The 21,771-nt window shown below is 40.9% G+C and overlaps 3 protein-coding genes across 3 annotated transcripts; 1 reads left to right on the forward strand and 2 right to left on the reverse strand.

The window, feature by feature from the left end:
• Positions 1–238: 238 nt before the first annotated feature.
• sycp2 (synaptonemal complex protein 2) lies at positions 239–19,185 on the reverse strand. Its single transcript, XM_026332618.2, is given in 48 exon segments — positions 239–430; positions 569–625; positions 870–948; positions 1,469–1,527; positions 2,225–2,324; positions 2,598–2,692; positions 2,925–3,118; positions 3,464–3,592; positions 3,824–3,875; positions 3,980–4,219; positions 4,222–4,257; positions 5,044–5,336; positions 5,813–5,963; positions 6,404–6,547; positions 6,754–6,924; positions 7,210–7,395; positions 7,483–7,547; positions 7,675–7,840; positions 8,056–8,116; positions 8,227–8,270; positions 8,378–8,423; positions 8,512–8,582; positions 8,676–8,712; positions 8,824–8,951; positions 9,758–10,161; positions 10,260–10,339; positions 10,455–10,497; positions 10,607–10,664; positions 10,872–10,916; positions 11,102–11,259; positions 11,552–11,657; positions 12,176–12,256; positions 12,493–12,567; positions 12,878–13,026; positions 13,178–13,238; positions 13,346–13,450; positions 13,630–13,675; positions 13,887–13,939; positions 14,048–14,190; positions 14,279–14,313; positions 14,419–14,513; positions 14,626–14,711; positions 15,017–15,041; positions 15,147–15,251; positions 15,344–15,475; positions 15,567–15,707; positions 15,859–15,924; positions 18,838–19,185. Coding segments are annotated over 47 exon segments (4,926 nt in total). The 5' UTR covers positions 15,883–15,924; positions 18,838–19,185; the 3' UTR covers positions 239–358.
• Positions 17,079–18,741, reverse strand: ppp1r3da (protein phosphatase 1, regulatory subunit 3Da). Its single transcript, XM_026332617.2, has 2 exons — positions 18,617–18,741; positions 17,079–18,525 (listed from the first exon to the last, which is right to left on the reverse strand). Exon 2 carries the CDS (start codon positions 18,495–18,497, stop codon positions 17,574–17,576), a length of 924 nt encoding a protein of 307 aa, XP_026188402.1. The 5' UTR covers positions 18,498–18,525; positions 18,617–18,741; the 3' UTR covers positions 17,079–17,573.
• Positions 19,176–21,684, forward strand: fam217ba (family with sequence similarity 217 member Ba). The gene is made up of 4 exons (XM_026332614.2): positions 19,176–19,698; positions 19,777–19,876; positions 19,985–20,049; positions 20,152–21,684. The coding sequence occupies exons 1-4, from the start codon at positions 19,592–19,594 to the stop codon at positions 21,584–21,586; spliced, it is 1,707 nt and encodes a 568-aa protein (XP_026188399.1). The 5' UTR covers positions 19,176–19,591; the 3' UTR covers positions 21,587–21,684.
• The last annotated feature ends 87 nt before the right edge of the window (positions 21,685–21,771 follow it).

Here is a 21,771-nt window from a genome sequence, read left to right on the forward strand (position 1 = left end):
ATGAATAAATCCAGAATTTGTACTAAGATATCAGAGAGCCAAGACTGAAATAAGGGGAAAATCCTTGTTACCTGTACTCACTTTCCAAGAACCCTAAAAACATTACAATTTACAAGTTACGTCTAATAATAAATATCAGAATAATGTTAATACTTCTTATAAAAACAAACATACAGCAACAACACATGCAGGTCATAGACCAAACACATCAATATAGAATAAAAGAACTTGGAAAAACTTAACATGTCAGGCAAAAACACATGAAAACAGCACAGCTGAAGTACACAGCACAGTGTACACCATGTGGTGAAATACACAACCTCAGAGTGAAGAGACCTTTGGTAGGACTTTGTTCAACTCAAAACCTGGACCCATCAGGGAAAAACAAAGCATGCAGACCTCTCTTCACACTCTGGACCTCCTCCTCTTGCTACAAACGGTACAAGACACTTCATTTAAAACCTTCCACAAAACTGTGACAGAGTGAAAGATGCAAAATGAAAGACAAACAGGAAGCTGGCCTAACAGTTCAGGTCTAACACATCCAGCCTGTGTTATGTCGACTCACCATCTCGCAGAGTAGTCTGTCCTGAACTGACTTCATGTCTTTTTTAATCAGGCACATCTGAAAACAGCAGGCAGAGCAGCAGGATTTTAGGGGCAGTAACAGTGTTTGTAAAGGCCACTCAGTGAAAACGGATTAGACTAAGTTACATCTTCTATTAAAAAAACACATTAAGCGTGAATGAATAAATCTTCAAGTAAAACTACAGGAGCTCTGGATTTGCAGTTTATCGGTGAAAGACTTAAGCAACAGAATGAAGCACATATTGGGTGTCGGCTGTGAAGTTTAGGCCTAAGGGTCAAACCTGGGATGTGAACAGTCTCTGCTCATACTCCAAGCTGGGACATATGTTACTCTGGAGGGCTGTCTTCAAGGTCTTGTTTCTGGAGGGATGGAGACAAACAGTCGCACAGTGGGAGGACACACACAGTAACGGTAGGTACAGTAATTCAGAATCAAATTTTTAACAGTACTCGACAAGCAGAAAGAGCAGGGGGGCACATGAATCTGGGGAATTGTGGATCTGATCCAGAGTAAAAAATAAATTCTTCTGTGGTCAGAGTCAGTAAAACTCTAGAACTGACAAAGGTGAAAGTTCTTACTGGAAAGATAAGTGTCTCTTGCTCATATGCAGAATTACTGGCTAAAAAGTAGCTTGTGCTGTAGGATGCATATCTAGTTTATGACGATAGGCCTGAGAAGAAAACATGTTCCACAGAATGTGAAACAGGCTGTTATTCAACTTTTGACACAGTTAAGCCTGTGAGAACAATAATGATTAGAGTGTCAGGAAAACGGCATTAAACTAACAACATGGCTCTTTCAGTGCTCTCTCTCACACACACACACACACACACACACACACACACACACACACACACACACACACAGTCAGAATTTCACCTTCTGGTTTCCTGTTGTTGGTAAGACTGGAAAGCAGTAGTCTGTTTTTTCCAGTAATTCTGTAAAAGAACAGAGACCAAACACTGATCGGACACTGGTTAAACATCAAACAGGAAAAACATCACTTTTAACAGAATATTGTATTGACAAACAAATAAAAACATTTATGGCCATATTCTCAAGACTGTGGTGTGGACCAAATTTTGGTACATGAACACATCACACAGACTATAGTCAACAGGTAGCACGTTGTTTCTGGGCCCGTGTGAGAGGAAATAACTCTTGACCCCAGCAGGTCGTGTTAGTCTGTTTCTGCCATTCAAAAAGGCTCAGTGAAAGACTTATACAGCAGATAAATTATTTTCACAGCAGTCTTGGTCAGGACAGTTATATAGATATATGCATCTATACTTAACTGAAAACATGTCTGATAAGAAGCAGATGAACAATGGCACGTGTTATCAGTTCTAAGGCTTTTGGTCATGGAAGATGAGGAGGTAGTGAAAAATAACAAGAAACCACACTACAGGGTGAAATCACTGACACTACATCAATTCAATAAGATGAACAGCCAGAGTGGTCTCACTTATCGAGAGGACCTGCCACAACTTCAATGTGCTGAATCAGCTGAAAAGCCACTGACAGTGGTGTGACTAGTGCAAACACTAGTGCAGTGCAGTACACTAGGCTGACAGACAACCATCAGCTTGGTGTGTCACAGGCTTAAGAGACACAGACGGGAACAGAGTGGCCTACAGTCAGGTCTTTCTCCATGTTTTTCAGCATAGTGTCATCCTGCTCCAATTTCTGGATCTCTTCCAAGAGGATCTTCTTGACCTGTTCGAGACTCTGAGTCCTGTACACATAGGAAAGGAAGCAGAAATCTAAAAATGTGTTTTCAGACTGCAGCCATGAAACACAGGTAGTCAGGTAGTGACTATACAGTATGCAGTCATTTTCTGTATGAAAGGCGCTGGTAGGCAACCAGCTATCAAGTTAAACTATAGCTAAGCCTTGATAGCACAGTAATGTCACATTCGCACACTAATTCTGTAAACTATTAGCCAATAAAAACATGGAAAAGTTCACTATATGTTTTAGTTACAACATTAAATATGTAGTGACTGACCCGTATTTGGTAACTTGAATGTTGAGAGAGGAGACATGTTGCTGCAAGGTCTTCCAGGACTGCTTGTTGTAAGCATCCATCATCTTAGTACGTTTCTGAATGTAAACATATTTAACATTACATTGGCTCTGGATTAAAAAAGGTAGATCGGGGAAGTGAAGCAAAAATGTTCAGGAGAATATTTCAACTCTCTGCTTCTGTCAAACACAATCATCATAGCTGAATGCAACACATTATATTCAGTGGCATCAAAAAGACGATGCAGATACTGTTGTACATTCTCCTTCTCAGTCAACGATAGACATATGCTCGGTGTGTGCACCTGACCTGGAACTTTTTCTTCAGCTCGGAGCTGAACTGCTGGCACAGGTTACTAGGCTTTACAGACATTTCTGGCAGCTCCAAATCCTCATCCATGTCCATGTCTCCATCCCCCACTTCAGGCTCCCAGTGAGTGGAGCCCAGGGTGGGGGAAGAGGACATGACCCGGCCTGCCTCAGTTTCAGCAGACACTTCAGTAACTGTGGATAAACAACACAATACAACTAAAATAATAATTTAAATTAAAATAAGCTAACTAATTATTATTTTGTACAATTTCAGTTATTTAAAATATATAGGTTGCATACAGTGCTTTTTTAAAAAATTAAAACAAGCCACTAAAAAAATGTATGTTACATTTAACTTTTACACTTTATTCTAAGGTAACCGTACGATAAAAAACTAACATGCTGGCATTCAGAATACTGTGTAATGTGTTTTTCCAGAAACTCATGCACAGACACACTGAATTCTAGAAATGCTAGAATTATGCCCCACCGAATATACCACTAATTTACTTTAAAATAAAAGTTAATGCGTCTTACAGGACTTGAACAACTTCCTTGGCTTCATCCGAGGAGAGCGCTGCCCTCTCATCTTGCTTTTCTTCTTTTCTTTGTTCTCACCTTCCTCAGAATTGCTGGTCAAGGAGATGTGGCGCTTACGACTGGGTCCTGTAACAATTACCACAAATTATAATACTTAAGTACATTATACAGTGGTTTCTGAACAACATCAAAAACATATTACTGCTTCATAATGACTATTTCATTAGATATAACTGTATTCTTATCTGTAACTTTGTTTAGATGTAGAGGGAATCCAGCTTTGGGGACAGATTGTAGCAATTGGGAAATCTGGTCTATACCTGTCAAGGACCAAGCTCAACACCAAAGGTCATTTACCTGACATATGAGGCTCTGCAGGCTTTAGGCCTAGGTCTAAAGGTGGCGTTTTCTGTCAGGATGGAGTAACGCTTTAGTTGTTTATAACTCAGTAACTTCTTCAGTAACATCTGTCCATCTAGTCAAAAATATACAATGTGGTCAAGCTGTCCCTACCTCAGTTTTGTGAGAGACAGCCAGGGCAGAGGAGGGGCTGTCCTTAACGCTGCTAGTCAGTACTGATGACTTACTGGATAACTGGCTCAGAGAAACCTGGGACACTTTACCCAGACCATAATGGTGGCCAGGGTCGACAGTGTCTTCAGGATATGGTGACTGAGGAGGAGACGGCATGGATGGCCTTTCCAACTCAAGCAGTGTGAATGTCAACAGGGGCTGAGAGGACAGAGACAAAGGAGAGGTACAGGGGATAGACAGCTCTGGAGTGGACTTATCTGGATACAAAGGAATACAGAGGGACCCAAACTGACAAAATTATGGAAAAGAATAAATATTAATTTCAGCTCATTTTGTGGTTATTAATCGGTGTCTAATATAAGCCAGAGACAGTAAAATGATTTTTTTCCACAAGAAGCACAGATGAAGTATCGCTGCACTATTATCTGTTCCGACTAGAATTAAATAGGTCACTTCAATCATGTTACTTAATTCACCATCAATTGTAATTCCAACATTTTCTACATAATTATGATGTCTATATCAAAGTTCAGGTTGTCAAATGTCCACTTCATACATTCACCACTCAGAGGCCTGGTAAAACCTCCATCACCCATTAGGTTTCATCAGTGCTGGCCCTGACAGCTGTTAGCAGGAGAAGGTGAAACAGTCTGAGATTCAATCTCAAATTAAAAGGGAAGTTTAAAACCCAAAAATGGTTGCAGAGGGAGAGACGTGTTATGTTTTCACTTTCTCTACTCACATTTTCTCAGTTAGTCTAAGAATTTCAAACAGCAATGCTCAGGTCACAGACCTGCCTCCTGGAATTCAAGGTTAAGGTTTATGAAGGAGTCCAGACAAATCTCATAGTTCACACCTTCTTTCATGCCATGCTTGAGATTCTCAAATGAATGAAGTGACTTCACTGACTTCTGTGTAGTGTAAAAGTGTATGATTTGACCATATTTTGGTATGTGCTACATCACAACTCTCTAAATATATTTTTATCCTGGACACTGAATCCACAAAAACTCCAAAAAGGTGCCAGTGAGGTGCTGCTTTACCTCAGCTGCATCAGGCCCGACAGGACGCTCAGGTGCTGAGGTTTGGCCTCCCAGTGAAAGGAGAGAGGGGATGCATTGATTCTTGGATGCGCTGCACTTCTTTTCTGCACTGTTGCAGGAGGACGGCTTTACATTTCTTTTACTGCCGACTGCAGAAAGAGGTTTGGGTAGCAGCAGGACTGGCGAGGGGGTGTCCTGGCGGGCAGGGTCAGGGGAGGCAGGGAGTGGAGATCCCCACGGGGTGAGCAGAGGGGTGCCAGTCAAACCCAAGGTCGGGGCTGACCTCTCAGCAGCTGTGAGGGTCCAAAATAAGCACAGATGTTCAGACAGCTGGCCTCAGAATTTGGACAGAGGTCAATATATACATGCTCTCTACATATCATTTTACAGTTCAGAGTTTTAATAGTTTTAAAGCTTTCTGCATAATAGTCATCAGTTAAAATGCAGGTTGTGCAAATGCAGATTGGCACAAACTCCAAAACAACCGACTCTAAACATAAAAGTGATTATTTTTCACAACAGGCCTTTATTCACTATAGAGATAGCTCGATCAAATTACAGCATTGCTACACTATGGAAAAGCCAAACAGCATGTCACTGAACCATCTATGTTTATTACACAGGATCCAACAAAATTAATGAGTGTTAATAATGAATACCAATTTTAAGTGTCAAAAGGGCTGTTTTACAGTATATATAACCACATTTAACACAGTAGCTGAGGTCAAAGTAGGGAAAATGTTGGTAAATAGTTTTCCACAAGTCTTACATCTCATCCTCTCAATGGAAGAAGTAGATGGATAGGACGGGGTTTGCTGGGCTGCCCATGAATCCTTCAATGCATTCATCTTTTCCTGTGCAAGGACATTGTTCTTATTTAACTTCAAAGTTTCTTGAAGAACACTGTCAGGTCTCTGCTCCTGAAAAACAGTGTTATGCTAAATATGATCAGCAAACACAAAACATATTCTGGGCCACCGTGTGCAAATACGCATTGAAGATCATTCCCAGTTTAACAAGTAACACATTTTTTACTTACTGATTTGAAATAATATGCAAAACAGTATAGTCCATTAAAAAAAAACATAGGTACATTTTTTCCTTGAAATGGCTTGAGGGATGTTTCTAATTAGGAACATCACATGTATTACAAACTAAGAGAAAAACACATATTCTTCATACACTTTTTGAAGTGTCAGCAGTGTCAGTTGTTCAATGTAGTGTGACTATTATGTTTCTTTCTGAAGCATTTAACTACATTTTTCCACATGGGATCATCACCAGATATGCTTTGTTCACATAGTTTAATGCTTTTCCACAGTTAAGTTGGATTGACCTAAATAGAGGGCTGGGCTCCTACCTTTAGACCAGATGCCTTATTTAGGTTTGACTGGTTGTTGTTGTCCAGTTTCCTGTAAGTATCTGTGGATTTATCAGAGGAGGTGTTTTTCTTCTTCTTTACCTCTGGAACCTCTAAACTGCTCTTCTGGCCTTTAAAACATTTCTGTTGGCAGACAAGCAAACAGTAGGGATATTGCTGCAACAGTGCACTGTTACCATTTAAAACAGACCTGTTTTGTTCTGTGCATTTTATCACTAATTGAATTGTTCAGAGCATGTCACTATGTTCTGATATAAACGTTATACAACAAGGAGAACAAACAATCATTTCATCAGGATAGCATGAAATATAAAGCCAGTGACCTATACCTTGAAAATGGATGGTTGCTCTGACACAGACTCTGACTCTGACTGGCTGCTCTGATGGTCACCCTCTAGTTCCATACAGCTTTTGGTCAGTTGTGGGTTGGCTGTCGTTTTCGTCATCATTTGAGCAGTTTCCTGTTTTTTCTCATTATCCAGATGATCAGCTGAGGAGCACTATTGTTAGGAGAAAAAAAATATGATATCTGACTGCTGTCTGTCGTACATAGAAATAGACACAGTCGACTCAAAAGCAAACACATGTACTTGCTTGTCAAACAACTAAATCTACTATTGGCTTGTTCACGTGAAACTGATTGCACCAGTTTCAGACTTTCAGAGTTTCAAACCTAGCCTCAGGTATGTTAAAACAAAATGTTATTTCTTCAACAGTGTTTCAAAAGACATGAACAACTGATCTATTTTAACAAGAAAGAAATAAGAGACAGGGAAGTGTTTTGCCTTGGGAACAGGAAGCTTCTCTGATTCTGACTCGCTGCTCTCAGTTTCTGGCTCCCTGTAGCTCTTGGCAGTGATGGCTGCAGCTCTCTTGGGCCTCCTGCCTGGTGCCCGTGGTTCAGTGGGTGCTGATGCTGGCTTCACCATCTTCTTTGGCTGCTCCACTCTTTCCTTCACACTCAGTTTCTTCTAATTATATAATGACACACTGTGGCTGACTGGGGTAGTGCACTACAGGTTTAAGTTGTTCATTTACCAAGAACTAGGCTGCCCTACCTTATTGGGCTTGGTATTTCCTTTGACCGGTTTTGGAGAGGGTGGGGGTAAATCTGAGGATTCATCTGCAACAAAAGAACATATATTCTGTACATGGAAACACTAATGTCTTTGCATAATTGTATCAATATCCAGTTAGGATGTGAGGTGATTTCAGACTGAAAGCATGAATATGTGGATTTAATGCCATACGTGAAGTAGGAGGTGATGCAGCTTTAGGCTTCATAGTTGCCTGCCTGGGGTATTTGGTCACTTTGGGTTTGGGTTTTCGGCTCGAGTCCCTCAGCCAGCTGACCTCAGTCATGGCATAATCTGTATCTGTGTCACTGAACAGATGCTTCTGCACATAACGCTTCTCCTGCAACTCACAGGTAGTAGAAGAATTTTTTTTTTTTTTTTAAAGTGTGAGATGGAATTTGCACCCTGATAGCTGAATCAACAAGAGAAATTTTCTTTTTTTCTGACAAGAGTAGATCTACATGTAGAGATGCAGCACTCATCACCACACCACACCACTACCACCTTCATCATTTACTTCCTATAATAAAACACTGTTCTATCTTGAGAGCATACCTTTGGCACAGGTTGTTCTTTCTTGGTTGTGTAGTGGAGTTCTGAAGAGTCATGGATATCACTGTCAAACAATATGGGGAATATAAAAGCAAACAGATTTTAATAAATATTTGGACATTACTCTTCTGAAAGTTAGATCTAACAACACAAGCCCACAGATGTCAGACCTACCTGCTTGATATGACAGTGGTGTCAGTGAAGGGTGGGTCCTTTCCCTGAAGAGCAATAAAACATACGTTTAAGACCTCCGTGGGGATAACAAGTTCTCATGTATTATACATTAAAAGATATTAAAAAACAAAACAACCTTAATAGTATTTACCCCAATAATCAATGGTGCATCACTGTCGAATGCAAAAACATCCTTTCTGTTCGACAAAAAACATCATTACATGCATTCTAAAATGCACTGAAAAAATCAAATATAGTGCATATACTTTAACAGAACTGTATTACCTCTGGCCCTTAGAGCTTATTGCTGTTTTACTGTGGGACTTCAACAGGCTTACACCGCCAGACATACCTCTCTACAGCAGGTAAATATTAAGTTTACTAAGTCAAACAGAAAGAAAAGCAACTTGAAGTTACGCCACGACACAAATCAAGTAATGAGGACTTACTTTAGCAGTCGGTAACCATTTCATATTGAAAATTGTCCTATTGGAAAAATACAAAAGGTCACATTGTGTCATGGTTACACAAGCGATGACATTTGTTAATTTATTACAGTACAAAATAACGTAGTTCCGTAACTATCACTGTGTATACCTGTCAACATGAGGGGGATTCCAGCTCTTAGGGATATTTTCTGTTGTATGGTTTGCTATAGGTTCAGTTTTATTCTTATTATGGCAAGAGATGAGCTTCACCATGCTACTTGCAACCTCTGCATCTCTCTGAGCAGAAAAAACAGGAGATGTGAGAATCACAATGTACAAAATTAAAAACCCCAGAACCAGCACTTATTTTGGCACGTCATTTATATTTGAGAGATAGTGCTCTGATAAACCTGGATAATTGTGATAGCCCACATTTAGTTATGATTTTTTTAAGTTAACACAAACTGAAGAGATGACATTTTGCTCTAATTTTTGCCCAGTATTTTAATATTTATGTATTAAATGGTTAGAGGTTATGGTTAGCAAACATGAATGTTTAGAAAACTGACTCATCTCTAATCATGAAATGTACTTTTTCCTTTAACATTACACCCACATCAGTTAATACTAAACTATTTACAGTCACTTCTGAAATGTTAACCTAATGCCTGCATTTTCATAGTCAGCTGTTTTTGTTTGCACATATTTGTCTAATTCACAATAAACTGAAGATTAAGTTAGTTCAAAAGCCTCTTTCCTTGAAGAACCAGTAATGTCAGAAGAGACACAGCATTGATGAATTTAAGAGATACTCTGTGTGCAGGGGAAACTGTTTTACTAACCAGACCTTCCAGTTTGTAACTGGAGTAAGACTTTGTACTAAGACAGTAGCTGCTTCATGTCCATTCATTTTTTATTTTTTTTTTCAAATTACAGTTTAGCTTCCATTTGTTGATAAAGATTCAGTGCATTTCATTATTTATTTTAAAAGGTTGCTTTTATTTCATTTTAGTCTTGTTTTTGTCATGAAAACTACGTTGTGTTATTTTGCATCATAGTTTTTTTGCCTGGAATGGATATTACACTGCTTAGAGATTTCATACCATCTCTTTGCTTAACGGGGCCCTGAGTGGTGTTCTTTCTTGCAGAGCTCTGGCCTTGACTGAAGCTTTGTACGGAGCATCTGATGCCAGTGGTATCTGGCCTTTGCGCTTCCCTTTGGCCAGGCTATTTTTCTGTGCCTGCTCCTTTCTAGGAGGACACAGTGTGGCAGCACGCTGGTCAGAGCTTTCCACTTTATATTCTTCTCTGGTATCAGACTTTCGTTCCTGGGCTGTAGCTAGCTTCTGAGGTACACAATCTTCGTTCTTCTCACTGAGGACCTGCTGCAGGCACTCACTGACTTTGTCACGGAGCTGCTTTTGCCTGGCTGGGCCTGAGGCTGGAAATGAAAATCTCTGTACTGATAAGGTTTGCTCCCGCTGTTGTGCCAAACTCGAATGAGGCTCTAAAAAAACAATAATAATACATGGAAGTATGATAAATATACACTTTTACATTACCAACTTTTTTATATGGAAATAAAATTAGTAACAATTTGCTTACTAGGTCTTGGCAGAGCATCTACTGCCTGTGTGGCCATCATTAGCATTTCAGATACTGACAGTTTGTTCCACCTAATAGATCTGCAAAACATATACACTATAGCCACATACTGTATCAATGACAAAACAAAGCATTTGCTTCTCTGATGGTAACTGATCAGTACTGAGTAGTGTCATGAATGTTCACATTGCTTACAGGTTACTCCCAGTTGTGGGTTGGGTGTCAGGCACAATACATTCTGTAAGTAAAAAGATCAGCGGTGGGTTTAGTCTGAGGATTAACGGTGTCATTTGTTGCTTTTCCATTATAAGTTGGATTTCTAGACTAAGCTAAAGTCAATACAATACCCAGAGACTGTTCTTCTGCAGCTAGAAGCATTTCTTCTGCTTTTGCCACCAGTATATTCTGTAGGACAAGCAAAGAGAACAAATGAGTTAATTATATATTTTGTGAAAAAACAACTTTCCTTACACAGAAATGACCTGTAAAGATTGTCAATATTATGATGCCCATAATTCAGTTGTATCATATCCCCATAAGCAGTGGAAAAAGATTTTACAAAAATAGACAACACACACTATATTAATAATTAATAATAATAATACTCAATACCTTTTTGTTTTTGTCAGTCTTGTTCTTATTGACCTGTGTGGTGCTCTGGAGACACATATCACTCAGAGTTCAGTTCAAAAGGCATAAACAATGGTATTTTGCATACTGTGACATCACATTGTGGTGTGTAGTTGAATGATCAGTCTGAGCCTAAAACAGTGTTTAGAATTTTAAAAATTTACCGAGCATGTGAAATATGTTAAATACAGTATATTCGGTATGTGTCATACCTGCTCTATCGTAGCACCTGCTGTTTTGCTGCTGAGTGTTGTGCCATCATTGGAGGTCTTAGCTGTTGTCCTTTTCCCTCTTGGACAAGCTTCTCCTTGTCTGTCACATGAACGAACCATCTCCAGAGATGGCTTCCTTTTATTCTTAACAGGAGTGTCTAAGAAGTACAATTGAATAATCTCACAGTTGAATGCTTAATCTACAAGCCATGTATGAATTAATTCATCTTTCAAACATTGAAGTCAGAACGACAGAATTAAAAAGTGATGAAGTTCCGATCAAACTAGACAAACAGCCTGAAATTGTTTGGCCGACAATAATGTGTTTGATGGTATGTATTTGATAATAATCTTGATGTGTGAAAAAAGACATTCTGTTAGTGATCAAGACATTGTCAACAATTGTACTGTTCCAGTATCGTCTTGAAAAAATTTCTAGTGTCCACCTACCTGATATTACAGCATCGATGGAACTGGCACCATATACACTCCCTCCTGCACTACTGCTGATGACGGTGCTGGACTCTGAAATCCGCATCTTTGCTGGGGTTACCATCTGAATGGAAAATCACAAAGACGTTGCCTATGACTATTTTGTAATGCTTTTTAAAAGGTCAGCTTGAATCTGGTACTCAAATGATTACATTCTGTATATGTAAAATGGACAGAAATTTTATGGAATGAGATTTGAGACTATAAGAACTGAACAGAATTGAAGACATTTTTCAGTTTTGTTTCATTTCAGGCACAAGTCTCATGGGGGTGGGGTTACAGGACCGTGTCCTCACTGGGCAGCTAATATAATGCATCTATCTAAATGCATCTATCCATACTGCTTATTTTTTAGAGGGTTGCATGGGGGCTGGTGCCCACCCCACCTGACACTGGGTGAGAAGCTGGGTACACCCTGGGCAGACTGCTAGTCTACTGCATGGCTGACAAGTTTTATATAATAATTCAATCAGCATTATTTACAATATAACCACAGAAATCAAACTACTGGATGTGTTGTGTTGAACTACATTAGACCCCAACTTTAACATATCAAATTTAACATACAACATAAACTTTTACCTGAGCAGACAGGGTGGGTAAAATGTATGGGGCAGTATTTTTCTCACTTTCATCTAAGGACACCTGGGTTTCTGGAACAACCTGAAAGGAGAGCAACATGCAATATAAACAGAAAATATAATTTCCAACATTTCAATACAAAAATGTCACATTACCATTACCCAGTACACTATAAAAAAATTGTCCCATCTACTGAACTTACTATAATATGTCCAAAATGTCATCAGTTTAACACATTTTGGCATTTGTATTGTATTATATTGTATTTATACCACTCCGGCTGTTAAATAATATTATAAAAACAGATCATTGCTTACCTGGGAGCTGTTCTCCTCCATTATAATATTAACTGTAGTCTTCACTACAGATGTGCCCGTTTTTCCTACAAAACCCTGACAGGAAGAGACATTGATGTAAACTGACAAATTTATGAACACTCTACACTTTGCTTAGGTCCAAAGCAAGATTAAACTGGTTTTCAAATTTTACAAGCCATTAAATGTTTGATGATAATGAATTGTTATGATGGAAACCTTCACTAAACCAAGTGAAAAACCTTTTTCTTTTCACAGGCTGCCAAGTTTCTCTTGTCATTATTGTAGCTCTAACATTTACTAATTGCGTGCTTCGATGCATCAAGAAAAAACAAACATATACAAAATTTCTTTTAGCAGTGATGAGTAGAAAAAAGCCATGGCCTACTTTGTTTTTTCTGTGTCCATAGACACTACGAGCAGCCTGCAGGATGTCCAGGGAGGAGCTGAAGTGGATGGTAAGACTGGATCCTTCCACTGCACCTATGACCACTACCTCTGACAGCTCTACCTCCAAGACTTTCCTCTTTCCCTCCTCTGCACATAAGAACATGCTGTATTAAAGTTAGCCTACACACACGCACACACAAACAAATACAAGATACACATTACTAGTCGCACACAAATCAAAAAGGGGATATTACTGCCGCAAAGTTCACTCATTGCAGTTTTTCTGTGCTTTGAATACCTGAAACATTGTAGGTTTTGACTTCATTCTCACTGACACAAATCGTTTCCCACTGGCCCTCCTACATACATGGAAAACCACTGTACATTAGACTATAACATATGTACATCTCTTGTTGATTATTTAAATTACACACCACCTTTAAATTGACTATTTATCTTGAGGTACCTGTGTATCTTCATCAGGGAGGGAGAAGTAAAAGGTGATGCTGTGGCTTCCAAGGTTGAAGTCAATCCAGAATTCTTCTAGATTCTCATCAGCAGGCATCAGTAACTGGGAACATACCCACAATCCTCTCAACATATCTACTACACAATTTAGGTGTACGTAATTTCTACGTTATTACATCGTATATCAGACTCAGAAGGTCTTCATGTTCCTGTGTATCTTTGGACATTTACTGCTACAGTTTCAATAATTTCTAGAACCACAGAAATCCTGTTGATACTGACCTCATGCTTGTCCAGATAAGCCTCCAAGCAAGGGTAGGAATACACTCTACAGTACAGAGAGGACAATGTTATTCAATTATGTCTATCTGCCTGGCACATAACTACACAACTGCTTATTCTATGAGTGGTTGATATTAGTGGAGAAACAGAGAATTATAACTAACATTTAAATTTATTCTTTCAATGTGTTGTGAAACAACCTAATGACTTCTGAAGTTTCTGACCATGCGTTAGAAAGCACGTGATAATGCGTATACCTTCTCTTGTCTCCCTGCATCCCATTCACTAAGTTCAGAAATTTGCGACAATCCTGAAATCACACACATTCACAGTGAAGTCTGTACAAAATATTACAGTAAACTGTCACAGCAGTGCAACAACATGCAAATGCAAATTAGATAAATTTGGCTATTTTTACCGTCTCAAACTCAGAGTCACGGATCTTGGCAAAGGCGTTGGCCACATGCTCCATGCTGAACCATCGATCAGCCAGCTTCTTTCTCTGGTCAGGAGAGGCCATTCTGCACAAGGCCTCCATCAGGGCTGTCTGCAAGTCATAATCTAACACAAACATAACGTGCTGTACGTTTATTGTGTGGAAGTATAATAACTAGGTGAAGAAAGAATGTACTCTTCATAAAACACTTACCACCACTGTCCAATACCTGACCAGCCATTTTAATCCTGTATAAACATGAAGAACAAGTCAAAGATCCTATGTGCACATATTGTAAAAAAAAAGAAAAAAGAAATACTAATCATTACTATGCAGAAACTATCATGACATACATGATATCTGAGGCCTGCTGTGATGTCAGTATCTTCTTTTCTTTCTTAAGATCCACTGGGATTTTGTCCAGAATTAAGTTAAATTTACGAATTGCCTGTTAGAACATTATTAGGAAGTTTATTTATGAACAAACATCTGAATGCTAGCTCTCCAAAAAGAAATTATTATTGGCAGTATTAACATAACTATTATTATTTTATTCAAACCTCTTTTCGGATAAGGATGTAAACTCTGGGGTCGAGTCCCAGTTCACCAACAGGATACAAGAAGGACTGTGTGATTTTGTATGTTCCTGCAAACATGTTGAGGCAACACTGCAATAACAACTGTGACATACTGTTATGAAGCAAGCCTTTTGTTATATTTGTAGATTAATTATCAAAGTCAAAAACATAAGGTTTGACATCATTCGTGCATGTTAACAAGCATTTAAGACATGTTAAATGCTCATTATCTTATTGAACAATCAGGCAATAATGATACTTTAAACAACTGGCAAAATGGAATATAGGTATGTTAGTTATTTGGAAGCTAAGAACAACCGAAAATGAAAAACACAAGGATGGAGTACAAAGAAAGAGACATGTACATGCTTACCCTCTTTGCATGCCTCATGAATCACCTGTACAGAGAAGAAATATTTATATACTTATATTAGTGTTGATTAAATTAATAATGCACCTATTGCGATATACAATGTAAGTTTTACTGTTAGACATTAGTTCACCATTAAAGCATCGAAGAAATCCTCAGAAAGGTTAAACGAGCTCTCATCCCACTCTGGGCCACACTGGATCCACAGGTGCCTGCATTTCTCAAACCACTGCTCCATGTGCACAAAACCAGATTCAATTCAATCACCAGTTTATTAAATACATTAAATCAGTATGTAGTATCTTGCTAGCATGTATTAAATATACTTATCTTTTTGATCAGGCCTTGAGCTATTATCCCTGGCAGTCCATGACCACCACCAGGTAGTTTTAGATTTTTCCCACATTTGTAGAGAATAGCGAGACCAAAACTGGCTGATTTAGAATTGAGTTGATCCAAATACTACATAAAAAAATGTAAGAAAATGGTTTCATTATACCTATGAACAGCAGAGTATCATAGTTTATTGGAGAGTGCGCTAGGTACATCTTACCCTGCTAATGAGTTTGTCCAACTTGGTGAGAAACTGCTGGGGACATTTTAAGGTGGTCTGTTTATTTAAGTTCCTTTGCAAAAACGCATCCAGTGCTTGAATGTCTCCACTCTTTAACACCCCATCAATGACTTTCTCCAGCTGCACATGGAAATGATTAAATTAATCAAAGTTAACTTTTCACCATTAGATGAGATCATTAGGGATATTAAAGTAAGTTAATGTTAACGTTACATTAAGTGACAGCAGGTCAAGTAAGATAAGATAAGCCAAGTAAGGATTAAATTCCCACCTGTGTATCCTGATCCGATGCCATTCCGTACCGGTCACTGCTGTCTCCAGCCCGCCTACCTTAACACTAAATCAACAGATGTTTACTTCAGGTGTATGTTGAACCTGGCATTATTAGCTGTATAACCTGGCTACGCAATCTATTCCTCTCCATGAGCATTTAGGGTTAAATCAGCGTTACATATTACGGGTTAGGGTTGGCTAGTAGGACATCTAACGTTACATTAAAGAAGCTAGCTAATGCTAGCTGACGTTAACCACCGATAACAGTCACTTCTGTCAACACAACGTTTGAAATGTACAAAAATCTTAACGTGTGATATTTTATTTTTGTACTTAAAGTTTGGATTAAGCTGGAGCATTTCTATCTAACTGCCGTATGGCCTCACCAAACCAGTTTACTCCGGGTGGGCTAAGGTTAGCTTAGGGACACCTGCGGCTAATGCTAGCTAAACTCACCTCTTTGACCTAATAAACTTCCGAGTCAGCGGCCGCCGGAAAACTAAAATTGTTGAGATGATGATGATGAGACGCCAGATTTTATCACCTATCTAAATCTGCTCCCTGTGTTGTCGAATCCCCGACAAAAAACAGACATGATGCTTATTTTCTGACCGGGTTCAACGAGCTGGCATCGCTCAAAACGCGCCAAGTCTCCCGGTTCATGACGCAGGCGCAGAACGGATTCCTAATGTCCTGCACGGCGGGCGGTCCAGTCCAAAGCGGAGGTTCGGCCCGGGCCGCCGTCAGGACTAAACCCTTTAAAGCCGTTTTTCTTTCTCAGATGAATTCAGCTTTTCTCGGAAAAACGGAACATGTTTTTCCGTATTTTACGGATATTACCTAAAGAACAACGATGAAAGGGTTTGTTAGTATAAAAACTACATTTCCCAGGGGCTTTAGCGGCTCTGCAGCTGAGCTTGTTATAGATTTGTGAAAATATCAGACATGGGCTTTTTTAAAAACAGGCTCACTCATAGTTAACATTTAGCAGTGGACACGAGTTTGTGCTGCTTTTAATTGTTATTATGAAAGAAATGCCAACATCAAGCAACAGGGAGTAACATTTAATAAGACGTTAGCTTACAGTATGTTACTCTAAGGAAAATAAATACCAAATAAATCAAATTAATGGATGATAGCCTAGAGTAGGACAAACTTTAGCTTTCTATAAGAACATACATTAAACTACTACAAATAAACTTAAATACCAGATGAAAATTATGTGGAAATGTGCTTTATTATTAAACAAAATAAGAATTCATTTATAATTACCTTAAAATACATTCATATTGTATCTATTGTTGGTTTGGATACTTGGACTGACTCAAAAATAACAGTTCAACATACCAAATTCCTGCACTGTATAAAATTATTTGCTATGTCAAATACCCACCTGGAAGACAAGAGTTGAGTGAAGTGCATTCAATAATAAAGTGCATTTTTAATAGCCAGGGAAATCCAATAATACAAATAATACAAAGAAAGTGGCATTAAAGCTGGCATCAAATATAAGTGTTTATCTATTGCACTCTATGTCTGTGCAGAATTAACTGTATATCTTCAGTCTATTTTGATTCAAAGAAATCTTCAGGTAGCATTAGTCCAACAATGAACACTATGTGCATAATACAAAGCAACTGTACATTTTTAGTAGTACTTGCTTACAACAGTCAAAATGTGCTCCATGAGTGTCCTCTCCCTTTGAGTAGCAATCTAAATGAAGTGCACTATGCTATCCTCGCATTCTTTTGGCACAGTGAACTTGTAGTTTTGGCAAACCAACTTGTAGTTCTCACCATCATTATTGTCCCAGTATTCAGCCCCGTGGACTTTGTATTGAATGGCAAACTCTAACACTGCTCCTGGCTGCAGAAATGGAGGAACAGGCAGGTGGAAACGAAATGTATCACGACTGAGTTGGTCCCCTCCTCCTCCCCAGGTATTGGTTATGGTAGACACCCAAGAGGCCTTAGTTTCCGTGTAGCTCTTCCAGCCTGTAAATGAATAGCGAGCAATGACATCTTTCTCAAAGTCCAAATTGAGGACCTGGGTGATTCCGATGACGCCTAGTTCAAAACACAAGACTCTCTCCAGACACACTTTCTGCTTATGGAGGCGCTGCAGGAACCCTGGCTGGTCACCAGGCTGTTGGGAGAAAAAGGGCTTCATGTAGGGCAAAGAGACCTCCAGATGCCTTCCATCTGCCAACTCTGCACCCATCAATAACCTAAAGGTAACGTGGTACGGCACACATGGATCCTCCCCAGATTTGAAAAGCCTGATGTCTTCGAGGTCAAGCCCCACAGAGTCAACAAACCGCACGCCAACATTTCTGCATCGTTTCTTCTTCTCTGCGGTGGATGGCAGAGAGAGTGACCTTTGTCGGATGATGGGTTTAGGTGTGGGTTCACAGGAAAGACTGCGTTGGAACTCTTGTTTTCTTGGCAGTGAGGCTCTGGAGCTTGGAGGCCGGATTGCAATTGGCTTCTTTATTGCATTAGGTCTGTCAGCTCGAAGAATTTCAGTCAAGCTGACCGTCGTACAAGGTTTTGCAACACTGCTGTTAGATCCGGACATCTGCTGTTCAGATTTTGTAGAGGGAATCCCCTCATGTCCAATGAACCATCTTCTATCCATGCTGTGTGAGAATTAGTGCCCTGCTGGCCTGTAAGGAAAGTTATGAAGCATGATTTATTTATGTAAACCCCGTCCCAAAGTCAAGTACAATCAAAAGCCTGAAGAGCCAGTTACTGTACCGTTTTAACCTAGAACTGCAGGACGTCGCGCTGCGAATGTGACAATTATTTAGTTGTTACATGTGAGAAAACAAAAACACAGCTGAAAGCGAGTGGGCGTGTACCCTGGGAGTACGTGCACGGGCACACGCCAGTCTCTATCTCGGTGTAATAGTTGTGGCATTAATTAAATGCACTACTTAAACGCGATTCAGTGACATTAGTCGTAAACATGCTCTCACCATATGAAGACAAAGCGTTAGTTACATCCCAGCTGCAGGATGAAGTTGCTCGATCAACCATTAAAGCGCCAGACTGGAGTTTCCGTGTCTCTCCGTTGTCGCAATCGCGTTACCCGATTTGTAAGTGGTAACTTCCTCTGTGCCTCCACAGCACACACACGGATTGACATGGAGATCAGCTGCAAACGGAGCAGACTACCACTGGCCCTGCATGGGGGACTGAGTCATTTAACGTCAGTATCTACTGTGCGTCTGTGCATTATTGAGGACTCTTTATTCAGACACAGACTTGTCCGTTTTCCTGTTTGCATTATTTGCCAATAACGAGCAGACACCAAAAAGCGTCTGCTCGTTGCATTTTGAAGAGCGAGTTGTAATAGTGTACTCCAATTCCCACGATGCATCTGTGACGCTCACTTCTGCCACCCAGCAGCAGGTAAACAAACCCATCTGACTGGGACGGTGATCCAAACAAAGCGTATGCGCTGTTGCGTTTTTAATGGCGACAGCGATGCTGTTGTCACCGTGTCGTTGAAATAATCGCTGCTCAGACAGAAAAACGACTTTAACGTGGCTGGAACACCGACTGTCGACGTCTGCGCATGATGCATCGCAGCACTTTCCAGAAAATGGGTGTTTTTAGCCTCATTCTCAGAATAGAGTATCTGATCCGAGATGTCGGTTGGGTTCTTTAGCTACCGTATCCTTCACCTGTACTGGGCTCGAAACGGCGTCCCGGCTGGCGACCTGCAACATGGGGCCCATCATGCAGGAACGCACAGCAGCCACGACACTGAAACGCGTCGTTTCCAAAGAGAAGATCCGGGTAAAAAATACTGAAAATAGCGGACCCGTAACCAGGTAGGCCTCATTTTACAGTGGCACGTTGACAAAATAAAATCCTAGACATGGGTTAAAGCCACTATCATGTTTCCACAGTTCAAAGAAAGGTAACAAGATGAAGAAAGCAGCGGGCCAAATGAAAAATGGCCTCCCAGGAGCAGGTGAGGATAAGGACATAGTGACAACAGTGCAGAAGGTGAGTAAATCATTGAGAAATGATGTTTTACCACTGTTGCTCTCTGCAACATGGGGGCTATATCTTTTGTGAAGTAATAACCCAACTTCCATTACGGTTGTTTTACAGGGGGCACAGTCAAAAGCTGCCAGGGTCAAATCTGGCTCTACACGGAATACAAGCAAACTCTCCAGGTATGTGTGGACAGGGTTTTGCATTCTTACTAAATGAATCGTTTCTGTCACAGTAAATCTCTAAATCCCCAGCAGCTTTTGCTCACGCTCGTCTCTTTACAGCCCTGAAGAAGAAGGAGATTTAAGACCACCCCTCCGCAAGCACTCATCTGTGCACAGAAAAGAGGAAAAACGTGAAAAACAACGACTGTCACAGTGCAGCAATGAAGTACACCAGACTCGTGGAGGGATGGGGAAAAATCGAAGAGCCCTCTCCCTGCCCCTCTCCCCAATATCAGGGTTACGGCACATGCCAGTGCACCCCCTAAGCCACTCCCCGGCGCCCACCCCCGAGGTACTACAGCAACACTACAACCAAAAGGATGATGACACTGACAGTGCCAGTGATCTGTCGGACTCTGAGAGACTGCCTGTACTTCCCTCTCCCTGTACCCCCTGCACCCCTCCTCACCTCAACCTTCGGGCTGAGGTCATCAATACTAATGACTTTCCCCCGGACTTCCCAGGACCCCGTGGGACTGTGGGTGATGGAGATGAGAGTGATAAACCCACCTACAGTTACCCAGACTTTCTGCCTCCTCCCTTCAACAGCTGGAGCCTGAGACAGTTGGCAGTGTTTCTTCACACAGAGGGCCGTGGGGCACCACGGCCAAAGCCTGTAGGGCCCTTAGAGAAGTACCTGGAGAGGCTGCTGCAGCTAGAGTGGCTCCAGATCCAAACAGTGCAAGCAGAGAGCAGCCGTCCACCTGGGAGCCGACCAAGGCCACAGGGCTTCCCCTCTGCCAGCACAGCTCATCCTGCCAGGCCTCACACAGCTCCACCATCCCGGCTCAACTCTCCTAAAGGGATACGGCACAGCCAGCGAACCTTCCCATTTGCACCTGTCAACAACCCCCCATCACCAGCTTCGACTCAGCACCAGCTGTCCCGCTTTCCAGTTTGCCCACACTGTCACATTCGCTACCCGATGTGCAATGGAAGCTGTTCTGCTTATGCCTACCAGCGTCACTCACGGCTCAGCCCGCTACTCGAGCACAGAGCCAGACCTGGGGCATCGGTAAAGAGGAGCAGCAGCGAGACCCGAGCAACCTCCACAGAAGGTAGAAGCCCAGGAGGACAAAGCGGAGGTGGTGGAGGAGCTCAGACCCCAGTTAGCCCCACAGCTGGAAGGAGTCATCTCAGGCACATGCAGGCTGCAGGTAATGCCCGTAAGCAACCCCAGGAACCTGGAAGTAACCCAAATAGCAGAGTTCAAGTGAAGAAAAGCCGCATCAGAGCTAACTCGGAGACAGATGTTAAAAAGGAGTCCAGTGGAACCAAAGCAGCTGGTGCAGAGAAACGTGTTTTTGCTGCAAGTAAGAGAGACTTCGTCACCTCCAAGAGAGTGGAGAAGGACTTGCAGTGGACAGAGGCAGGAGGTCAGTCCTCTAAAACTGCCATGAAAAGAGCTGTTAAAGAGCCACAGCCTCTCTCCAAAGCACCACTTAGCAGTAAGCAGAATGGCAAAACAAAAAATGTGCACTTTGTTGCAAAGTAACCACTGTCCACCTTCAATATAGTGGTTTGCTTAGTGGTCACTTGGTACGGGAGCTTGAACCTAGGCTTGCTTTCAGTGTAATCTGTTTCATATTAATATATCGTATTGTACAGCAGTCTAAATCTGTCAGTGGTGGAGAGACTTCAAAAGGTCAAAACTATCAGACTGAGCAACTGTCAAAGAGA

The sequence above is a fragment of the Mastacembelus armatus genome, chromosome 7 (assembly GCF_900324485.2).
Source record: "Mastacembelus armatus chromosome 7, fMasArm1.2, whole genome shotgun sequence".
Taxonomy (NCBI): Eukaryota; Metazoa; Chordata; class Actinopteri; order Synbranchiformes; family Mastacembelidae; genus Mastacembelus; species Mastacembelus armatus.